General features: G+C 56.0%; 5 protein-coding genes across 5 annotated transcripts; 3 read left to right on the forward strand and 2 right to left on the reverse strand.

Annotated features, from left to right (window-relative positions):
* Nucleotides 1–35: 35 nt before the first annotated feature.
* THITE_2050253 (uncharacterized protein) lies at nt 36–1710 on the forward strand (the record flags this gene model as incomplete). Its single annotated transcript, XM_003653830.1, has 5 exons — nt 36–139; nt 241–574; nt 635–1074; nt 1141–1381; nt 1486–1710. 5 exons carry the CDS (start codon nt 36–38, stop codon nt 1708–1710), a joined length of 1344 nt encoding a protein of 447 aa, XP_003653878.1.
* THITE_2116431 (glycoside hydrolase family 28 protein) lies at nt 1640–4544 on the reverse strand. Its single transcript, XM_003653831.1, has 4 exons — nt 3957–4544; nt 3746–3896; nt 2327–3687; nt 1640–2238 (listed from the first exon to the last, which is right to left on the reverse strand). Exons 1-4 carry the CDS (start codon nt 4383–4385, stop codon nt 1876–1878), a joined length of 2304 nt encoding a protein of 767 aa, XP_003653879.1. The 5' UTR covers nt 4386–4544; the 3' UTR covers nt 1640–1875.
* Nucleotides 4545–9418: 4874 nt separating this feature from the next.
* Nucleotides 9419–9674, forward strand: THITE_2116432 (uncharacterized protein). Its single transcript, XM_003653832.1, has one exon. It carries the CDS (start codon nt 9424–9426, stop codon nt 9610–9612), a length of 189 nt encoding a protein of 62 aa, XP_003653880.1. The 5' UTR covers nt 9419–9423; the 3' UTR covers nt 9613–9674.
* Nucleotides 9675–10064: 390 nt separating this feature from the next.
* Nucleotides 10065–11726, forward strand: THITE_2089034 (uncharacterized protein; the record flags this gene model as incomplete). Its single annotated transcript, XM_003653833.1, has 1 exon — nt 10065–11726. One exon carries the CDS (start codon nt 10065–10067, stop codon nt 11724–11726), a length of 1662 nt encoding a protein of 553 aa, XP_003653881.1.
* Nucleotides 11727–16244: 4518 nt separating this feature from the next.
* THITE_2116438 (uncharacterized protein) lies at nt 16245–17718 on the reverse strand. The gene is made up of 2 exons (XM_003653834.1): nt 16900–17718; nt 16245–16846 (listed from the first exon to the last, which is right to left on the reverse strand). Exons 1-2 carry the CDS (start codon nt 17149–17151, stop codon nt 16781–16783), a joined length of 318 nt encoding a protein of 105 aa, XP_003653882.1. The 5' UTR covers nt 17152–17718; the 3' UTR covers nt 16245–16780.
* Between the last annotated feature and the right edge of the window lie 337 nt (nt 17719–18055).

The following is an 18055-nucleotide window of genomic DNA, read 5'->3' on the forward strand; positions in this document are numbered from 1 at the left end:
GTTCTCCCACGCCAACAACTCCTGCATACCCCAAGATGGCAAACCCCGTTAGGATTCTGGTCCTTGGGAGCGGCATGGTTGCGCCGCCGTGCGTGGAATACCTGAGCCGGAACCCTAGAAACGAGATTACTGTCGGGGTGTGACTTACTTGAAACCGTCCCCCTCCCCCGTCCGGATACTCCGGGTATCGCAGCCAGGAACTGACTGCGGGATCTAATCGGGAAACTTCCTCACAGCAAGCCGATCTGGCAAAGGCCTCCAGGTCCAGTATCCAAGGACCACAGCTCTGGCATTGGACGTGTCCAACGCCGCCGACCTCGAAGCCCAGGTCGCAGCGCACGATCTGGTCATCTCGCTCGTGCCCTACGCACACCACCCAGCCGTGATCCGGGCCGCTATCAAGGGCAAAACCAATGTTGTCACCACGAGCTATGTCTCGCCGGCCATGCGGGCCTTGGAGGACGACGTCAAAAAGGCCGGCATCATTGTCCTGAACGAGGTCGGCGTCGATCCGGGCGTCGATCATCTCTACGCCATCAAGACCATCGACGAGGTTCACGAAAAGGGGGGCAAGGTACGTCCCGGGACTTCAGCGCCTTGAATATATGTTGGCTCACTCACATTCCCCGGCCAGGTCAGGGAGTTCTACTCCTTCTGCGGCGGGCTGCCGGCGCCCGAGTGCGCCGACAACCCACTCAGATTCAAGTTCTCGTGGTCGCCCAAAGGCGCCATCATGTCGCAGCGCAACTCGGCCTCCTTCCTGCAGCAGGGCAAGCAGGTCGACATCCCCGCCGCCGAGCTCATGTCCGCGGCCAAGCCATACCACGTCGTGGACGGCTACTCGTTTGTCGCGTACCCCAACCGCAACTCGGTCCCGTTCCGCGACTCCTACGGCATTCCCGAGGCCGAGACCGTGGTCCGCGGCTCGCTCCGGTACAGGGGAAACCCCGAGTTCATGATGGCCCTGGCCGGGCTGGGCTGGCTGGACGACGAGGAGGAGGCGTGGCTACTGAGCGGGATCACCTGGGCCGAGATCCAGCAAAGGCTCATCTCAGCTGCCAGTTCGGACAAGGAGTAAATTGACCAACCCAACTCCAAGCCAGACCGCGCCTCGAAGATATGCTGACCTGTTTTCGACAGCGCCCTCGTCGCCCGCATCAAGGAAGTGTACCCCTTCCCCAGCGAGGAGGAGGCGCACCGCATCATCGCCGGCATGGCCGAGCTCGGCCTCTTCTCCCACGCCCCGGCGGACATCCAGGGCGGCAACGTCCTCGACACGCTGTGCCACCACCTGGCCCGGCTGCTGCGCTTCAAGCCCGGAGAACGCGACCTGGTGATGCTGCAGCACAAGTTTGTCGTCGAGTGGCGCGACGGGAGCAAGGTCAGTCAGTCCAGTCCCAGCCCAGGCCAGACAGAGCATGACATCCCTTCCAGATCGTGATAGGTTTAGTATTATAGTATGCTGACGCGGGAGGTCCGCCTTAGCAAACCATGACCAGCACGCTCGAGCTGCTGGGCAACCCCGACGGGTTCTCGGCCATGGCGCGGTCGGTGGGCGCCACGTGTGGTGTGGCGGCGCAGCTGGTGCTGGACCGGCACCCGGCGTTCACCGAGCCGGGCGTACATGCGCCGTATACCAGGGAGATGTGCGAGCCTATTCGGGAGGGTGTTGCGCGTGAAGGGGTCGTTCTGGTGGAGAAGGTTTTGTAGGGGGCACGCGGGATATCAAGTTATGGATGCTGCGAAGCACAGGGCAATGTATCCCATTTACGGCGCAGCTTCCGCGCTGTCCTTCCCGCCACGCTTCTGCGGTGTTCTACACCCTCTCTTCTATTAACATACTGCTTAATTATTCACCAGCCGTAGCACTCGTCCTCAACTCGGACACCCCCCAGGGGGAAAATTACAACTACTCGCCACCCCGCCGCCGGTGACGCTGACATCCTCAAACCTGAAATCCTCGCACGACCCGTCGCCGCAGAGGACGTAGTAGTCGCGGGCGGACGGGTCGGCCGTGCCGGTGACGTTGCGGAACAGCACGTGCTGGATCAGCACGCCGCTGGACGGCACGCCGGTCGGCCCGCCGTTGAGGTAGTCCTGCTGCACGTCGATGCCGTAGGCGGAGATGCCGCGCAGCGCGATGTTGGCGTACGTGATGTTGGCCACGAAGCCCGTCGCGTTGTAGTTCGTCTTGATCCGGCACCCGTTCTCGGACGCGGTCACGGTCGAGTTGGTGAACTGCGGCGAACGGGAGTTAGTGAACGGTTGGGGGTGGCATGCCGCTTCTTAAACAGGTCTGCGCGGGGAGAGGGGGGGAGGGACTTACCAGAATGTTCGTCACGTTGTTGTTGGACTTGAGGCCGACGGAGCCGATGGACAACCCGTGGCCGCCGTAGCAGTCGAGGTCCGAGACGGTCATGTTATTGCCGCTGGTGATGGCCACGCAGTCGTCCTGGTTGTGGACGACGCTGCGCCGGATGACGATGTTGCTGGACGAGCTGACGTCGAAGCCGTCCGAGTTGTGCGCCGCGGGCAAACCGTTGCTGCGGCTGTTCGGCGCGTCGCCGGCCGTGTTGTTGAGGACCAGGTCCTGGAAGACGAGGTCGGCGCAGCCCGAGATGGAGAAGAGATGGACGGGCCAGTTGCGGATGTACAGGTTCTTGATCACCGAGCCGCCCGTCACCTTGCTCACCACGATGAAGTGGTCGGGCTTCGGGACGCCCCCGTTGGAGCCCAGGCCGTCCCAGTACGCCTGGCCGTTGCCGTCAATGATGGCGCCCGGGTTGGCAGTGACGGTAATCCCCTGGCCGCCGATGGTAATTGGGTTGAAGCTGGACGAGTTGGTGAAACCGAACGTCGTCAGTCCGTCAAATGTCACTGTTGCTCCGGCCTTCAGCTTGGAGAGGTCGATGGCAGACCCGCCGGGCGCCGCGATGTTGGACAAGACGATGTCGGTGCAGGAGGCGACGGCAGCCGAGATCTGAGAGTAGTCGGTACAGACGCAAGGGTTCGAGGAGGTGGTGGGAGAAGCACTTGAGGAAGTGGTCAAAGAAGTGACAGTCGTTGTCGCCACGGCGGTGGTAGACGTTGTCGATGCGGTGGGCGAGCTGGTAGACGTACTCGCCGCCGTTGAAGTGGTCGAGCTCGCCGTCGCCGAGGTAGAGACGGCATCGTCGTCGCGCAAATCACTCGGGTCGAGGTATTTGGTGTCAACCCACCACTCGTCCTGGAAGTTATTACCGAGAATGGACCTGATCGGAATGCGTGCGGTCAGCTGCTCGCTGAACGACGCCCGAGGCCCCTCGTGCTGCACGGAGCCGGGGCCGTAATTGTTGTACTCGGCGAACGTGACATTGGCGGTGTTGGGCGTCGATGTCGACCATTCCTTCCAGCCGTCGGCGGCGATGACATTGCCCAGATACGTCTCCTGAAAGACGACCCGGGCAAAGGACCGCCAGGGCCGGCCCAGGTAGTTGATGCCGGCGGGAATCGTGTCGTTGATGCCCGCGACGCTGGACCGGCTGATCACGTACCAGGACGGGTTGGTGGCGCTGTCGCGGCCCGAGGCCGTGACGCAGCCGGTCGCGATTGTGCGGATGTCGACACCCTCGAACCAGGCCAGCGCCGTCTGTCCAAAGATAAAGTCGACAGCACCGACAATGAGACTCTTGGCGTACAGCTGAAGGCCTGTGAGAATCGTAAGCCAAGGTCACCAACTTGCAGCCACTGAAACCAAGGGGCTTACCAGTTTCGGCGAGCACCGTGTCCTGGTACCCAATCAGCTGGCATCCGTAGTAGCCCTGGCCAGTGGCCTCGGCCGAGAGGGCCAGGTTCTGGCCATTCTGGGGAATATGACCAAAGGTGTTGACGATATTCAAGTTGTAGACTTTGGTGTTCTGCACACGGTCTCAGTCTCGCCGGGAAAGCACGGCAGACAGGGCTCGTAGAGGGCTTACCGGGTTCCACTGGCGCAAGGTCGCAGTCTTGTCGTCGGACGTGGTATTGATGAGCGCCAGATTGTATGTGATGGTAGCCTGGTTGCCCTCATAGCTCTTCGAGTTGCAGGTGTACCCCTGGACGGTCAGGTTGGAGGCCAGGGGTGGGATGTAGACTTGCTCGACGTAGGTGCCCGGGAAGATGAAGAGATTTTGCGGCGTCTTGGTGGTCGTGCTGAGCGCGTTCACTCCCTCCTGCACGGTCCGGTACGAGCCCGGGTATGGGCTCGCGCTGTTGTCGACCACGACCGCGCCGGGGGCAGGGGCCACTCTCGCCCATGGGCCCGAGCACGTCTTGGGCGGCGAACAGGCCCCGGGTTTGTGAGAGGCGGCGAGCGATCCAGAGAAGGACGCCCCGAGGGCGATGCACGCGCAGAGAAAGCCCAGCATGTTGCAACCGGGTGCTTCGTGTAGCTCTCGTCAGCCGCGATGTGCTGCAAGGCCACAGCACCGAGAACTTGGCACGGCAGCCGGGAGTAGATATACGCGGCCGTCTTCGACTCCACGCACCCGCAGGGACCCATTGCGCCCGAGGAAGCTCATTCCCCAAGCCGATCCCCGGTACTGTCCACCAATCACAAACTGGCCCGTCTCGTCGCGACGGTAGTGTCAACGGCTAAAGCCGTGTGGAGTTGCCTCCGCGCCGTCCGCCAGCGCGGGGTTTTGAGAGAATCTGGGGAAGGGAGAATGTCCACCAATGAGCAGTCCCGGGTCCGGTTCGTCAACCTACTCACACTACACTACCTTACTGTGTGTAGTTAGCAATTCAGAAGCCTAGTGCAGAAGGCCTGGAACGAGCGCCATCATGGGGGACACAGATCTCAGCTTCCCTTCCGGTCTGTCGGTTCTGTCAAGGCGCAGTGCCCACAGCGAGCTTTTACCGGGCACGGGCCTGATGTGTAATGACTATGACAGCTTCATCTGCGCCAATGTGACGGACCAGGCAGCGGTGGGAAATCGATTTATGCCAACGCGAGTGGTTGTGTTGCGGCCAATTTGAGACTGGTAAGGAAAATTGCGCCAGGCGAATGAGGGAAAGGTGAGCCCGGTATTGAGAAGTCTTGTCTCATAGTCCTTTCTGTCGCCCTGGCTTTAGCTCAGGAAGGTGGTGAATGACGAGGCGGTTGTCAGCCCGCTTCTCGCTGCGACTCCTTTTACCCTCTCCTTTTGTTTGACAGTGCTGCATTGCTTCCAAACCACCCACTTGTTAGACTCAACCACATCGTCGCACTGCACGATGTCGGTAACAGCGGAACCCTACATGAGAGTAAGTTTTCGGACCCCTTGCCGTTTTCTTTTCTCTTTTTCATTTTCTTTTTTTTCTTTTTCTTTTTCTTTTTCTTTTTCTTTTTCTTTTTTTCCCCCTGGCAGCAGCAGCGATTCGAACGGTCCATCGGTGCCGTCAGCTATGGAAAGACTCCGCACTCCACAGCTTGCAGGAAGAGGGGTACTTGCAGAGAGAGAGCTAGACGAAGCCCGCGGTGCCTTCGTACTACTGTGGTTCTAGCGGTTCGCAGCAGATGCGAGAGATCGCAGATAGCTTCTGTAAATCCCTGTTGTGCGCCCACAACTGTGGGAGCCCCTGAAAAAGCCCCTGGCAAGTGCTAATTTCCCAGAGGTCACGTGTTTCAGCCCTTTGGGAGCCAGAATCGTAAACCGAGGCTGCTAAATCTTGCAGTGACGCGCTTGGCAGCGACCGGGACTCAAACATTTCCCACCACAAGCAGCTACACAGCTGCTGTTGGAACCGCTACGCAGGCTTAGGAAGATGAAGCTATCACGATATAAGCAATGCGTACAACTAGGAACAATCGTAGTGTTAAGGATGTTGTATTGTAGGAGAGTTTTCCTAATTAGGAGCCTAGTCTTAGGCGGCAGTTGGGCATTAGGCCAGTGGATCCTAATCTCGGTAGGCTGGCCCACTACCCTGGGCTAGGCTAGTTCTGATATACCCCCCTAGGTTGAGCTTTCGGCTCTAGCCTACCAAATCTAGTAATCTATAAAGCTATTCCTAACACTACGTCCTTCCTAATCTAGCAACTCTATAGTATTAAGGTCCTTCTGCTATTACCCTAATCTATTAAGCTTTATACGCCTACTCTTTTTAATCCTATATATTATATTGTAAACTGAACCTTCTATTTGGCTAGAGCCTTCTTCTAGCTCTATAATTCTTCCTTCTATACCACCTAGTAGACGTAGATCTTAATAAAGGCCTAGATATCTACTAGATTAAACATTTCTATAAACTTCCTATAGGGCTCTAGTTCTAATGCTTTTGTTAAGCCGTTGGCTAATATCTAGTTTAAAGGTATATAATCTACGTTAACCCTCTTGTTCTAAGCTTCTTAGTATAGCTAGTAGTTATAAATATCGATATATTTTAGCTTTGTCTATAATATAGGTATCTTAGCGTTAATTAGCTAAATTGTCTACTTATTATTATATTAGATCGATAGAATCTTATTATCTAGATAGATCTCTAATACCTCTAATAGGCGCTAAAGGAATATACCTTCTTTTACTACCTATATAAGTGCTAACAACTCTGCTTCTATAGTTGATATAGTTACTATATCCTATTTACTAGCTCGTTAGGCGATTAGCTCTTTAAATAAGATAATAGTATAACCTTATAAGCTTTTACGATCAATACTATTGTTGGCGAAGCTAGTATCGTTAGCTATAATTAAGATATCTCCTCCTTCTAGTTAGAGGGCTTAGAACCTTGTTCAATAGAGGTATTATAACATTCGATTAGCTATATAATAGTATTCTAGTCCTAGATTCTAATTAAACTATATAAGTTTAGAGGCTATAAAAGTAATATCTAGGTATATATTAATAGCTATATATAAGATTAAGCTAATCTTCCTTTGATAGAGCCTAATAGAGCTATAGCTAGCAACATCGTTGTATAGGAGCAATTCGCCTTTAGCTATTAGAGTCTCTAGCTCTCCTTCTTCCTAGGCTAGCTTTATAATCTTCTCGATATATACCGTCTAGCTAAGCTAAATTAAACGCCTTCTATAGTCGTAATAAATCTCTATACCTAGGAACTATAGAAGATTATCTCCTCTTATAAGTTTATACTTTTCTTATAGCTAGCTAATCACTTCGTTAGCTCGGTATTAATCTTTCTTATAGTAGACGAAGACGATGTTATCTATATAGAAGAAGATAATAATACCTTTATTCGTTATAATATAGGGCTCTTATAGTATAGCCTAGAATCCTAGGTTCTTTAGAGTGGCTATTAGCTCTCGTTGCTAGAGGAAGGGAGACTTCTATAGGCTATAGAGTACCTTCTTTAGCTTTAGGATAGTTCTTAGCTTATAATAGCTATATAGTATCTCTATATAAATATTCTTATCGATCTTTCTATTGACGAAGGCATTGACTATATTAAACTACTTTAGTTCTAGGTCGAACCTTACTATAGTAGCGAACACTATTCTAAAGAATTATATAGCGAGTATAGCTATATAGTTCTCCTTAATAAACCTCTTCTTTTGCTAATCGCTATATATTATAAGCCTCGCCTTATACTTAACGAAGTATCTACTTTTATTAAACTTATAGATATATACCTATATACAATCTAAGATCTATTTACTTCAAATCTCTTTATTATAGTAGCGAATCTCTTCCTAGGAGCCTATCACTTTATAGTTTCGAAGATAATCGTATTCTACCTCTAGAAATAGCTAGCCTAGTAGATAATCTTTAAGTTCAAAGTACTATCGAGGTATAGGTAGGAGTATCGACTAGTAGATAGATCTAAGCTTACCTTCTTTCTATAAGCGATCAACTTCTTCTTAGGAGATCCTCTTAGCGCTATTATCTTCCTTCTTAATAATATCGACTACCTTCTTAGCCTTCTTTTTACTCTTTTAGGCGAGTTCCTCTCTCTCTTCCTCTATATAAAGGACCCTCTTTAAATATCTACGTTTAGTAGCTCTAGGATCTAACATTTCTAAGTTGAAAATAGCCTCCTATAGCTAGAATACTCCTTTAGAGGCTCTAGGCGAATATAAGCCTAGGAAGATAGCTATAATCAAGATACTTAGCGAAGTAAATAGAGGAGTTAGATATTAGAACTCTAGGAAGGTGCCTATAGTATCGCCTTTTACTATAATAGTATCTAATACTTCTTTAGTAGTAGCTAAGCTCTCTTCTAGTTCTTCGAAGGTTGTTAAAAGTATATCGAACGCCTCTATTATATCTTCTTCCTTAGCTATAGGTATAAGATCGCTATTATCTAGCTAATCGGCATTATTAGCGTCTTTAGTATTAAGCTAGCGCTTTAGCTCTTCGAAGTCTATTTAGGGAATGTCTTATACTATAAGCTTTAGATTACCTAGATATACCTACTTTTTATTAAAGATTATATTATATATATATACTACTTAGTCGATAGTGAGGTTCTAGATACGATAGATATTTAAGGAATTATATTCTATAAAGTAGCTGATCTAAGCTCTTAGTCGGAACTGTTCGAGGCGCCTTTCTTTCTTCTTAGCGATATCTGTTATAGCAAATGCCTTATAACCGTAGACCTTTAAATGCCCTTAGTATAGCTTATACTCTAAGGCTCTTAGGCTATCTCTCTTAGTAAAGAAGGTATAAAAGCGATCTAACAACGTTATCCACTCTATTGTCAAGGATAGTGTCCTATTATAGAGATATATCGTAGCTCTTATAACTTTTAGCTACAATTGCCCTAGCAACTATATACTAATGGCTATTGTTCTAGCCTTCTCTTTGATTATACCCCCTAAGCGTTTAGTACCTCCGTTCTATATAGGTATATTAGGCGCTAAAGGCTCTATTTAGATACTTTATCTCTTTACCTAGGTAGTAATAGCGCTCGCCTATATAAATTTATTATTATATTCTAAAACTTTGATATATAGTTGATACTGCCTTTTAAATAGTATAGCGAGGTATTTAATAGCTACTAGGATGCCTAGCGCCTTATAGTCGTATAGATAGTAGTCCTATATTATACCTAAATAGCGATCTATCGCTAATAGTAGATGTTTAAAGCGCTATCGGCCTTCTTAGAAAGGGTATAAATCTAAGGCGATCTTATCGCCTAGGCTATAGTTCAATGGCCTAGGAATATAATTAAACCTACATTTTAACTTGCTAAAGCTATAGCTATTATATTCGAACGTTAATACGCCTTTGATATATCCTCCTTATAAATAATTGACGAAATATTCAAAGGCCTTTAGGCCTATATAGCTAAGGCGTAGGTGCTAAGTTATAGTATTTGCTATACTCTCTATATAGCGAGCCTAGCGATCGAGTCTCTTCGTTTAGGTAGCAAAGGCTATAGGTATATAGTCTTCAGGTATATATTCAAAGATATATTGTTAAAGCTTCTTCGTAGTATATCCAAGGAGCGTATAATCTTAGTGTCATGCCCCGGAGCCACCCTAACCCGCGGGACCCGCCTCGGCACCCGGCACAGCCCTCGGAACGCGCCTCGGCACCTGGCACAACCCTCGGCCCGACCACCTCGCCCTGCATCCGGCACCCGGCGCAGCCTGGCCAACCACAGGGCACCACGCAGGTCATCTGCGTGCGCCACCAGGGCGCACGTCAGTAGCCCAGATCACGCGAGCCACCCGGAGGAGCGATCGGAGGGGCACAGAGCTGAGCGAAGTGCGGGGCATCAGGCTGAGCAAGTGCGGGGAACTGAGACATTGGGTCGGCAGCAGAGCGGATTGGGCGCACTCAGGGAGCTATGCAGGCGCCACAGGATGGCCCAGGAAAGGATCTGCGAGCTCAGGAATGGAGGCTGGCCGATGCGGAGGAAGATCGAGGGCCAGGATGGGAGAAATAAGGAGGATGGAACCCACAGGCAGTGGGAGAGGCCAGCGTTCAATGCAACCACCCGCAACCCCCCTACCTGTAGCTACCCTGTAGCGCGTGCTCTGCTTGTGCCTTGCTCGTACTCCGTCACTTCAACGTATACCCCCTTCCTTCTGGGAGCCCCCGCTCCTGACAAGTTGAACGCTCTTATCCCACCTCAGGGAGTTGAACCGGCGGAGACGAGCCATGGCCCAGACCCGCGCCCGCGCTGCGCTCGAGCAGAGCCCTGCACCCTCGCAATCTCAGGCACTTTCCACCGATCCGACCTCTTCGTACACCCTCTCCGCACCGCCTGCGCCTGACGCCACCATGGGCGAGAGCTCCCAGCACGCCCAGATTGATCTGAACGGCTCCCGTGCAGCGCCTATCGACCCCCTGCTCTCCACCCAGGAGCGCGACCTTGCTGAGGAAGAGCGCCGTCTGAGCGCTGAGATCGCTCTCGAGCGCCGCCGTCAAGCTATCCTCCAACTGCGAGCTCAGCATGCGCAGCTCCTGCGCCAGAATGCCCAGCTTGCGCATGTTGCCGAGGGCGCCACCTCTTCGAATTCCGACCCTCTTGCCGCCCAGACCGCCAATACCACCGTGCCGGCTGCATCTGTTGCCGCGCCTGCGCCCGCACCCGCTCCTGCACCTGCTCCTGCGCCTGTTGCCGCGCCTGAGGCTGCGCCCGTGGCCGCTGCGCCTGCGCCCGCACCTGTGGCCGCACCTGTGGCCGCGTCTGTTGCCATCGATGCCCCTCCGCCCGCTGCCAATCCTGAGTTCAGCGCTCCTATTGCGCCCTCGCCGATCCTTCCCAGCGCTGCGGGAGCTCCCCTCTGGCGTGCCGCTGGCTTGAACCACCCCACGTACAGCGGCAAGGATGCTTCTTCGCTTCGGGCCTTCCTGTACGACTGCCGCACCAACTTCCAGCTCATGGGCTACTCGCTCGATGGTAGCGACTGCGTTGCGTACGCGGCAAGCTGCCTCCGAGGCCCGCCCAAGAACGCCTGGGTGAAGTATGTCCAGGAGCAGGAGGCCGATCCTAACTTTCGTCTCTCGGCCATCACCTGGGGCGAGTTCGTTGCGTTCCTTCAAAACGAACTATCTGATCCCGATTCGCGCGCCTTCAGTGCGGCCTCGGAGCTTGAGCGCCTCGCACAGCGCGAAGACGAGACCGTCCCGGAGTTCGTTGAACGGTTCACCAGCGTAATCGCCGACATGCCTTCGAAGTGGGATGAACCCACCCGCATAGTCACCCTCCTGCCGAAGTTCCGCCCAGAGATCAGCTTCATCCTCAACTGCTCCCCCCAGTTACCCGCTACGTTCCAGCAGCTCGTGAGCTTCGCCCGCCGTATCGAGCATAGTCAGCGCATTGCCGGCACCTCTCGCTATCGCCCTCGCTCGTCAAACAACGCCCCCACGGCTCCGCAGCCGCCGCGCCCTGTTAACGTCCCGCCCGCGCCCTTCCAGCGCCCCGTTCGATGCTTCACCTGCGGCAGGGAGGGCCATCGCTACGCCAACTGCCCCGAGAACCGCCCTCCTGCCCAGCCTGCCCCGCCTTCTGCCCCGCCTGTTCAGCCTGTTCCGCCTGCGGCTGCGCCCACCCAGCTTCCTCCTGCGCAGCCCGCACCCCAGCAACCCGCCCCAGATGCTGCCACGGCACCCGCTGCTGCGCCCAAGTCGCGCCCAGTTTGCTACACCTGCAACGAAGTTGGCCACATCTCCACATTCTGCCCCAAGGCCATCTGCCGTCGTTGCGGGCGTACAGGTCACACCGCTGTTCGTTGCCCGGAGCCTCTGAACCCGAACGCCCAGAATAACCCGAACCTTGCTCCGCTCGGGCGCGACCGCAGCGCCAACGCCGCCTAGGAACTCGGGGGGCCCAGGTCGTCTCGGATCGAGAGCACTGTCCTCGTGCGCTTGGATAAGAATTGGAAGCCTGCGGTAGCAATGCTAGATACTGGGTCGGATTACAACATGATCAGTCGCAGCTTTCTAGCTGAGCACTCGCAGTTGACCAAGTTCATTCAGTGCCCTGGATTTGCCGCTGTTGGCAATGTGCCTGTTCTGACGTACGGCGTGTGCCCCCTGCATGTTCGCATCACCGACCACCTTGGATACTCCCAGACCTGCCTGCTGCGCTTCGTGGTCGCAGATATCGAGCCATTCACAATCCTCTTGGGCCAGACTTGGATGGAGATGGCCGAGCCATTCTTCAACTACCACGAAAAGACTTGGACTTACCCGAACTCGAAGCGCCACCTTGGCTTGCAAGTTGAGCCCAAGCAGGATTGGAGCGATAATGCTTTCCTTGTTGCCGCGCTTGTGCCAGTCACCGACCCAGCCGAACCGCCCGACCCAGCCAACCCAGACGACCCAGCCGAAGAAGACTCGCCCACCGTTGGCTTGCAACCTGCTACTCCCGAGCTCCCGGAAGTGTATGAGGCCTACCGAGACCTCTTCTCCACTGCGGATCGACCTCCCCTGCCTCGCCACACTGCGCTTGAGCACCGCATCGATCTCGAAGACGGTGCGACTGCGCCATGGGGGCCGATCTACCCTCTCAGCGAGAAGGAATTGGAAACCCTGCGCAAGTGGCTCGCGGAGGCTCTGGAGAAGCAGTGGATCCGACCTTCCACCAGTCCCGCAGGCGCGCCCATTCTGTTCGTTCCGAAGAAGGGAGGCGAATTGCGCCTCGTTGTCGACTATCGTGCGCTCAATCACATCACCCGCAAGAACCGCGCTCCCATTCCTCTGATCGGCGAGATCCTCGATCGCCTGTCTTCCGCGAAGATCTACACCAAGCTCGATTTGAAGGATGCGTACTATCGGATCCGGCTGCGCGAGGGCGACGAGTGGAAGACCGCCTTTCGCACGCGTTACGGCCACTTCGAGTTTGTTGTGATGCCGATGGGCCTGGCTAACGCACCCGCAACCTTCCAGACTTACATCAACCATGCCCTCTCTGGCCTTGTTGATGTCACCTGCATCGTGTATTTGGATGACATACTGATCTTTAGCAACGACGAAGCTGAGCACGAGCGGCATGTGCGCGAAGTTTTGGAACGGTTGCGAAAAGCCGACCTCTACGTCAACCTTCCCAAGTGCCGGTTCCATGTGCGCGAAGTCGAATTCCTCGGGTTCATTGTCACCCCGGAGGGCATCAAGATGGAACCATCGCGCGTTGAAGCCATTGCGCAGTGGCCGCTACCTCGCAGCGCTCACGACATCCAGGTGTTCCTTGGGTTCACTGGCTTCTACCGCAGGTTCATTCGCAACTACTCGAAGATCTGCGCCCCCCTGACCGACCTACTCCGAGGCAATCGCACCTTTGAGATGACACATGATGCGATCGATGCGTTCCACGAGCTACAGCGCAGATTCCAGGAAGCGCCCGTCCTGCGCCATTTCGATCCCAGCCTTCCGACCCGCGTTGAGGCAGATGCTTCGAAGTTCGCCATCGGCGCGGTCCTCTCCCAACTGTTCGAGGGCCAGTGGCACCCTGTTGCGTTCCGCTCCCGCAAACTCAGCCCCGAAGAAACGCGCTACGGCACCGGTGATGGGGAGCTGCTTGCGCTCGTCGACGCCTTTCGTGCCTGGCGGCATTACCTCCTGTACTCGCAGACCACCGTCATCGCCCTCACTGACCACCTAAACCTCGAGTACATGAAGACGAAGAAGCGGCCCTCTGCGCGGCAGCTGCGCTGGAGCGATGAGCTCGCAGAATTTGACTTCGTCATTAAGTATCGCCCCGGCCCGCAGAACCCTGCTGACGGACTCTCTCGAAGACCAGACCTGGCAGAAGGCCCCAGCGACGAGGGCGCCGAGAACCCGCTGCTACGGCTCCTGGAGGAGCGTATTGCTGCGGGAAAGGACCATGTGCCAGGGCACCGCTCTACGGTTGGGGTTGTCACTCTGGCTGTGCGGCCGAGACCCAGTATGGGCCTCAGAGAGTTGGAGGATGCGTATGAGCTGCGTGAGCGGGAGTTTGATGAGAGTGTTGCGCCTGATGTGCGCCTCGAGGAGGGCCATCGGGAGGTCTCGCAGCGCGTGGGTAGCGGCAAGCGTCACCGTGAGCCCACGGCTGGGGACGAGGGAGAGGCGGCGGCGCAGAGGCCTCGCCTGGATGACGCTTTTCCACTGGTCAACCACGGCTTGGACGGAAGTGCCACCCGCGGCCCAGATGGACCTGGTAAACCGCCGCTGGAGCGTGGCTCCCCGGAGGCCCAGGAAACACACGCAAGGGAACCTGGCCACCCGGGGCCTGGGCGGCGACCCCCCTCGGACCAGACGGCCCGCAGCAGTCTGGCTGGCGGCGTGCGTGCGCCTGATCACCGCCCGTACGTCGCTGCCGCTGCTAGGAAGCCGGTGGAGGACGAAGGCTGGCCTTTTGAGCAGCAACTAATCCAGGCACAGGAAGTCGATCCCTGGGTGACTGAGGGCGCTTGGAAGACGGCTCGCATGCGCAGGCAGTGGAAGCTCGGAGACGATGGCATCCTGCGTTACAGCGGCAGGATCTATGTGCCTGCGGCCCTGCGGCACACGCTTTTGGCGCGCTACCACAACGCTGCAACAGGTGGCCATGGCGGCATCAGGAAGACTCGCGAGCGCCTGATGCGCTACTACTACTGGCCGGACATGCGCAGGGAGATCGATCAACATGTGGTGGAATGCGTCACATGCGGCCGCACGAAAGCGAGAACCCACCGCCCTTACGGCGAGCTCGCAGCGCTGCCGGTTCCTGAGCGCCCGTGGCAGGATATCACGGTCGACTTCGTCACTGGCCTGCCCACCTCCATCGACCCCCGCACGCACAAACCCTGCGACGCCGTCCTCGTCATCGTCGACAAGTTTACCAAGTACGCCCTCTACATCGCAACGCACAAGCAGCTCCAGGCTGGCGCCTTTGCCCACCTCTTCTTCGATTACGTCTACCGACCCTTCGGCCTGCCGCAGACCATTGTTTCCGACCGCGGGAGCTTGTTTACAAGCGGGTTTTGGCGCGCACTCTGCGACCTCTTGGATGTCACGCAAAAGCTGAGCACTGCGTACCATCCTCAGACTGACGGCCAGACAGAGAGGCAGAATCAGGCGTTGGAGCATTACCTGCGCACTTACTGCGCGTGGGAGCAGCATGACTGGGCGCAGAAGTTGGCTCTGGCCGAACACACTTACAACACCTCAGTGCATTCGGCTACGAAGGCGACCCCGGCATACCTCCTTTACGGCTACCACCCGCGCGATCCGGCAGACCCGCTTGCGAACAGCTCGAGCAACGTTCCCGCTGCGGAGGAGCGTGCTAGGAAGCTCGCCAAGGATCGGGAAAGAATCCGCGAGGCCCTGGTGCAAGCCAACGAAGGTTATGCGAAGTGGTACAACCGCAAGCGCACGCCCATGACCTTCAGAGTTGGCCAGTGGGTTTGGGTTGATTCAAGGCACATTCGCCAGCGGCGCCCGAGCAGCAAACTCGCAGATAAGTATCTCGGGCCGTTCAAAATCATCGCTGATGTGGGCAGCAAGAAGATGGCGTATCGCTTGGATCTCCCGCCTGCGTTCAAGTTCCACCCTGTTTTCTCTGTTGCGATGCTCGAGCCGTTCAACGGCAACCTGCAGGAAGCGCTCGCGTACCGCGATCGCGTGCAGGTCGTTGCGCAGGAGCAGCATTGGGAGGTCGAAGCCATTCTTGATCATGCAGGGCCACCTCTCGACAGGTATTTCCTCATCAAGTGGAAGAACTACCCGCCAGAGGAGAACACCTGGGAGCCGCGCAGGCATATTGATGACGGGCCTTTACTGCGCGCTTACGAAGCACGCATTCAAGATGAGCACAGGCGCAGGCGATGAGCGGCGGGAACGCAACGAGGGCGCCAAGCGGCGCTTCAATTGAGGAAAAAAGAAAAGAAAAGGAAAAAAGAAAAAAACAACGCAAGAACCACCCACCCACCCAACAGCCACCCCCTACATCGCCAAGTCCTTCTCCAAGCCCTGGATCGACTCCGTCACGAACTCGGCCACCTGCGCGTCATCAGCGCCCTCCTCGCTACCCCCCTCCCCCTCCTCACCCTCCTCCGGCGGCGGACCCCAGCTCTTCACCACCACCAAAATTTCATTCTTTGATTGTTAGCCACACACACGCTTCGTGGACGCAACGGACTCGCAGACTTACCACCACCCCCTCCACACGCTTCTGCTGCTCCTCCAGCTTGGCCAGCCTCTCCACCACCTCCTCCAGCGTAGTGCTAGGAGGAGGGGGAGGAGGTGGGAGCGGCGCGGGCGCGCCGACGAAGCGCCGGAGGCGCCTCTTCAGCACGCCCTCCGCCTTCCGCACCTCCCCCCACTGCTCCGAGAAGTTCTCGGAGCGGGCGGTGGGGGCGACCGGGGCACCGCTGATGGCCTCGCGGGCCACCGCAAGCGCGTCGACGACGCCCTGGACAAGCGCAGCCGGCTAGAACGCGCTCAGTACACGCATCGCGCACGCAGGGGAGACACTTGAAAACTTACCTTTTCATCGGCGGCGGGGTGGTCCCTCTTGTCGAGGGCTTCGATAAAGCCGCAAACTGCGGCGAGGGCAGTAGGATGAATCTTCATTTTTTCAGAGGGATCAGCAACAGCGCAACGCACACGCAACGAAAACGCAGGTTTCGGCTTCAAGGCGCTGAGGTCAGCGCCTTTGAAGGAGGAGGGCAACTCACAGCCGGGCAAGTATGGTTATTTTGCGCACACTCGACGCAGCGCGAACCGGAACCTACGAGCATGTCAGACGCAACGAACACGCAACCTACACGCAGACACGCACCGGCTTGATGGTGGCAGACGGGGGCGCCACCACTGTCGAAAAACTTGGCCACACAACGGCGGCAGCTACCATTGTCAGCACACGCACAGCCCGCGCCTCCGACACGCTTCGGTTGCGCTCTCTGCACTTACGGAATGATGCGGGCAGCGCCCGCAGGGACTCTCTTCTTGGGCGTCGAGTCAAGGTCACTGGACTGCCGCACTGTCAGCGATCGCGTTGCTCCCCATCTGCGCCCTCTCTACGTACCGCCCTTCTCTTGCGGCCGAAGCCGCCCTTGCGCGGAGTCGGAGGCTCGGATTCCTCCATCTCTTCGTCCTCGTCCTCCTCCTTCTTCTCCTCCTTCTCGTCGTCGTTGGCGGGCGCAGCCGCCGCGCCAGACGCACGCTCCGCGGGAGCCGCGGGCGCGTCGTCGGCGGGCGACTCCGCCTCGCCAGCAGGGCGCTCTTCAGGCGCCGCGTTGATGGGCCGGAAGCCCAGGCTCGAGAACAACTTTGACATGATTGCTTCTACCCAGCGTGTCAGCAGCGTCCGCCCTGCTCCATCCATCGACATCTCAGCGTTGAAGGTCACTCACGAGGCGCGGCCGGAAATGAATGAGTTATTTGAATCTGCCACATTGTCAGCGCACCATTGCATTCTTCCCGCCGGCCGCGCAGCGAGTTCGCCAGCCACGCGGCCCTCGCACGCTGGAATCGCCAGAGCCATCCTGTCGATCGAGAGCCATCCTGCCAATCGACCGAACCATCGCGGGGCGACCTACCGAGGAGAGGCGAGGGCGGAAGCGCCAAAAAAAAAACGAATCATCTGCAGAGCGAAGAAGTCAGCCATGCGCGCGCGATCAGAGGGAGCGTTAGGAGGAAGCAGAGGGCACGCGCGCGATCGCAATCGCGGGCCAGTATCGCATTGTCGTCGTGGTGGGCTGGGCACTTAGGTGGGCTGGGCACTTACGAAGATGGCGCGAAGGAAGAAAAGGAGGAAAGGAAGGCTGGGAGCCGCGAGCCCAGAAGATATACTCGGTAAGGTGGTCCAAGCTTGGAGGGCTCAAAATCCTGTGTTTCTTGCATCGCAATGTTCTGGCAGAAGTTTCAATTCCCCTTTTCCATGTGCGCAGCGAAGGCGCTTGGGACGCGCATAGTGTGCGCTCCTTACCCCTTTTTCTTTCCTGCCGTCACCCCAAACATGCACACCTTCTATTCAGTTCTATTCAGCTCTATTGTTGCCTTCCTGTTTCGGGCCTGAATAGGCCCTGAATAGGCGGCCCCAGATCTGAACAGGCCACTTCCATCTGGGCCGCCCTGGATCGCGCATGCGGAGGAGCAGTTGGATCGATGGAGGCCGCGCATGCAGGAAGATCGCAAGCCGCGCATGCGCCACCCGAACTACCGCTACGCGATCTGCCGCC

The sequence above is a fragment of the Thermothielavioides terrestris genome, chromosome 3 (genome assembly GCF_000226115.1).
Source record: "Thermothielavioides terrestris NRRL 8126 chromosome 3, complete sequence".
Classification (NCBI taxonomy): Eukaryota; Fungi; Ascomycota; class Sordariomycetes; order Sordariales; family Chaetomiaceae; genus Thermothielavioides; species Thermothielavioides terrestris.

Bases quoted from the DNA above. Each gene is read 5' to 3' on its own strand.
- THITE_2116431 (XM_003653831.1), bottom strand. From the start codon at position 4,385: ATGCTGGGCTTTCTCTGCGCGTGCATCGCCCTCGGGGCGTCCTTCTCT. The intron at 3,897-3,956 runs GTAAGCCCTCTA...GACCGTGTGCAG, and splicing joins CCTTGCGCCAGTGGAACCCG to AACACCAAAGTCTACAACTT. The intron at 2,239-2,326 runs GTAAGTCCCTCC...CGTTCGCCGCAG, and splicing joins ACAACGTGACGAACATTCTG to TTCACCAACTCGACCGTGAC.
- THITE_2116432 (XM_003653832.1), top strand. From the start codon at position 9,424: ATGCCCCGGAGCCACCCTAACCCGCGGGACCCGCCTCGGCACCCGGCA.
- THITE_2116438 (XM_003653834.1), bottom strand. From the start codon at position 17,151: ATGTCAAAGTTGTTCTCGAGCCTGGGCTTCCGGCCCATCAACGCGGCG. The intron at 16,847-16,899 runs GTACGTAGAGAG...ACAGTGCGGCAG, and splicing joins TCGGCCGCAAGAGAAGGGCG to TCCAGTGACCTTGACTCGAC.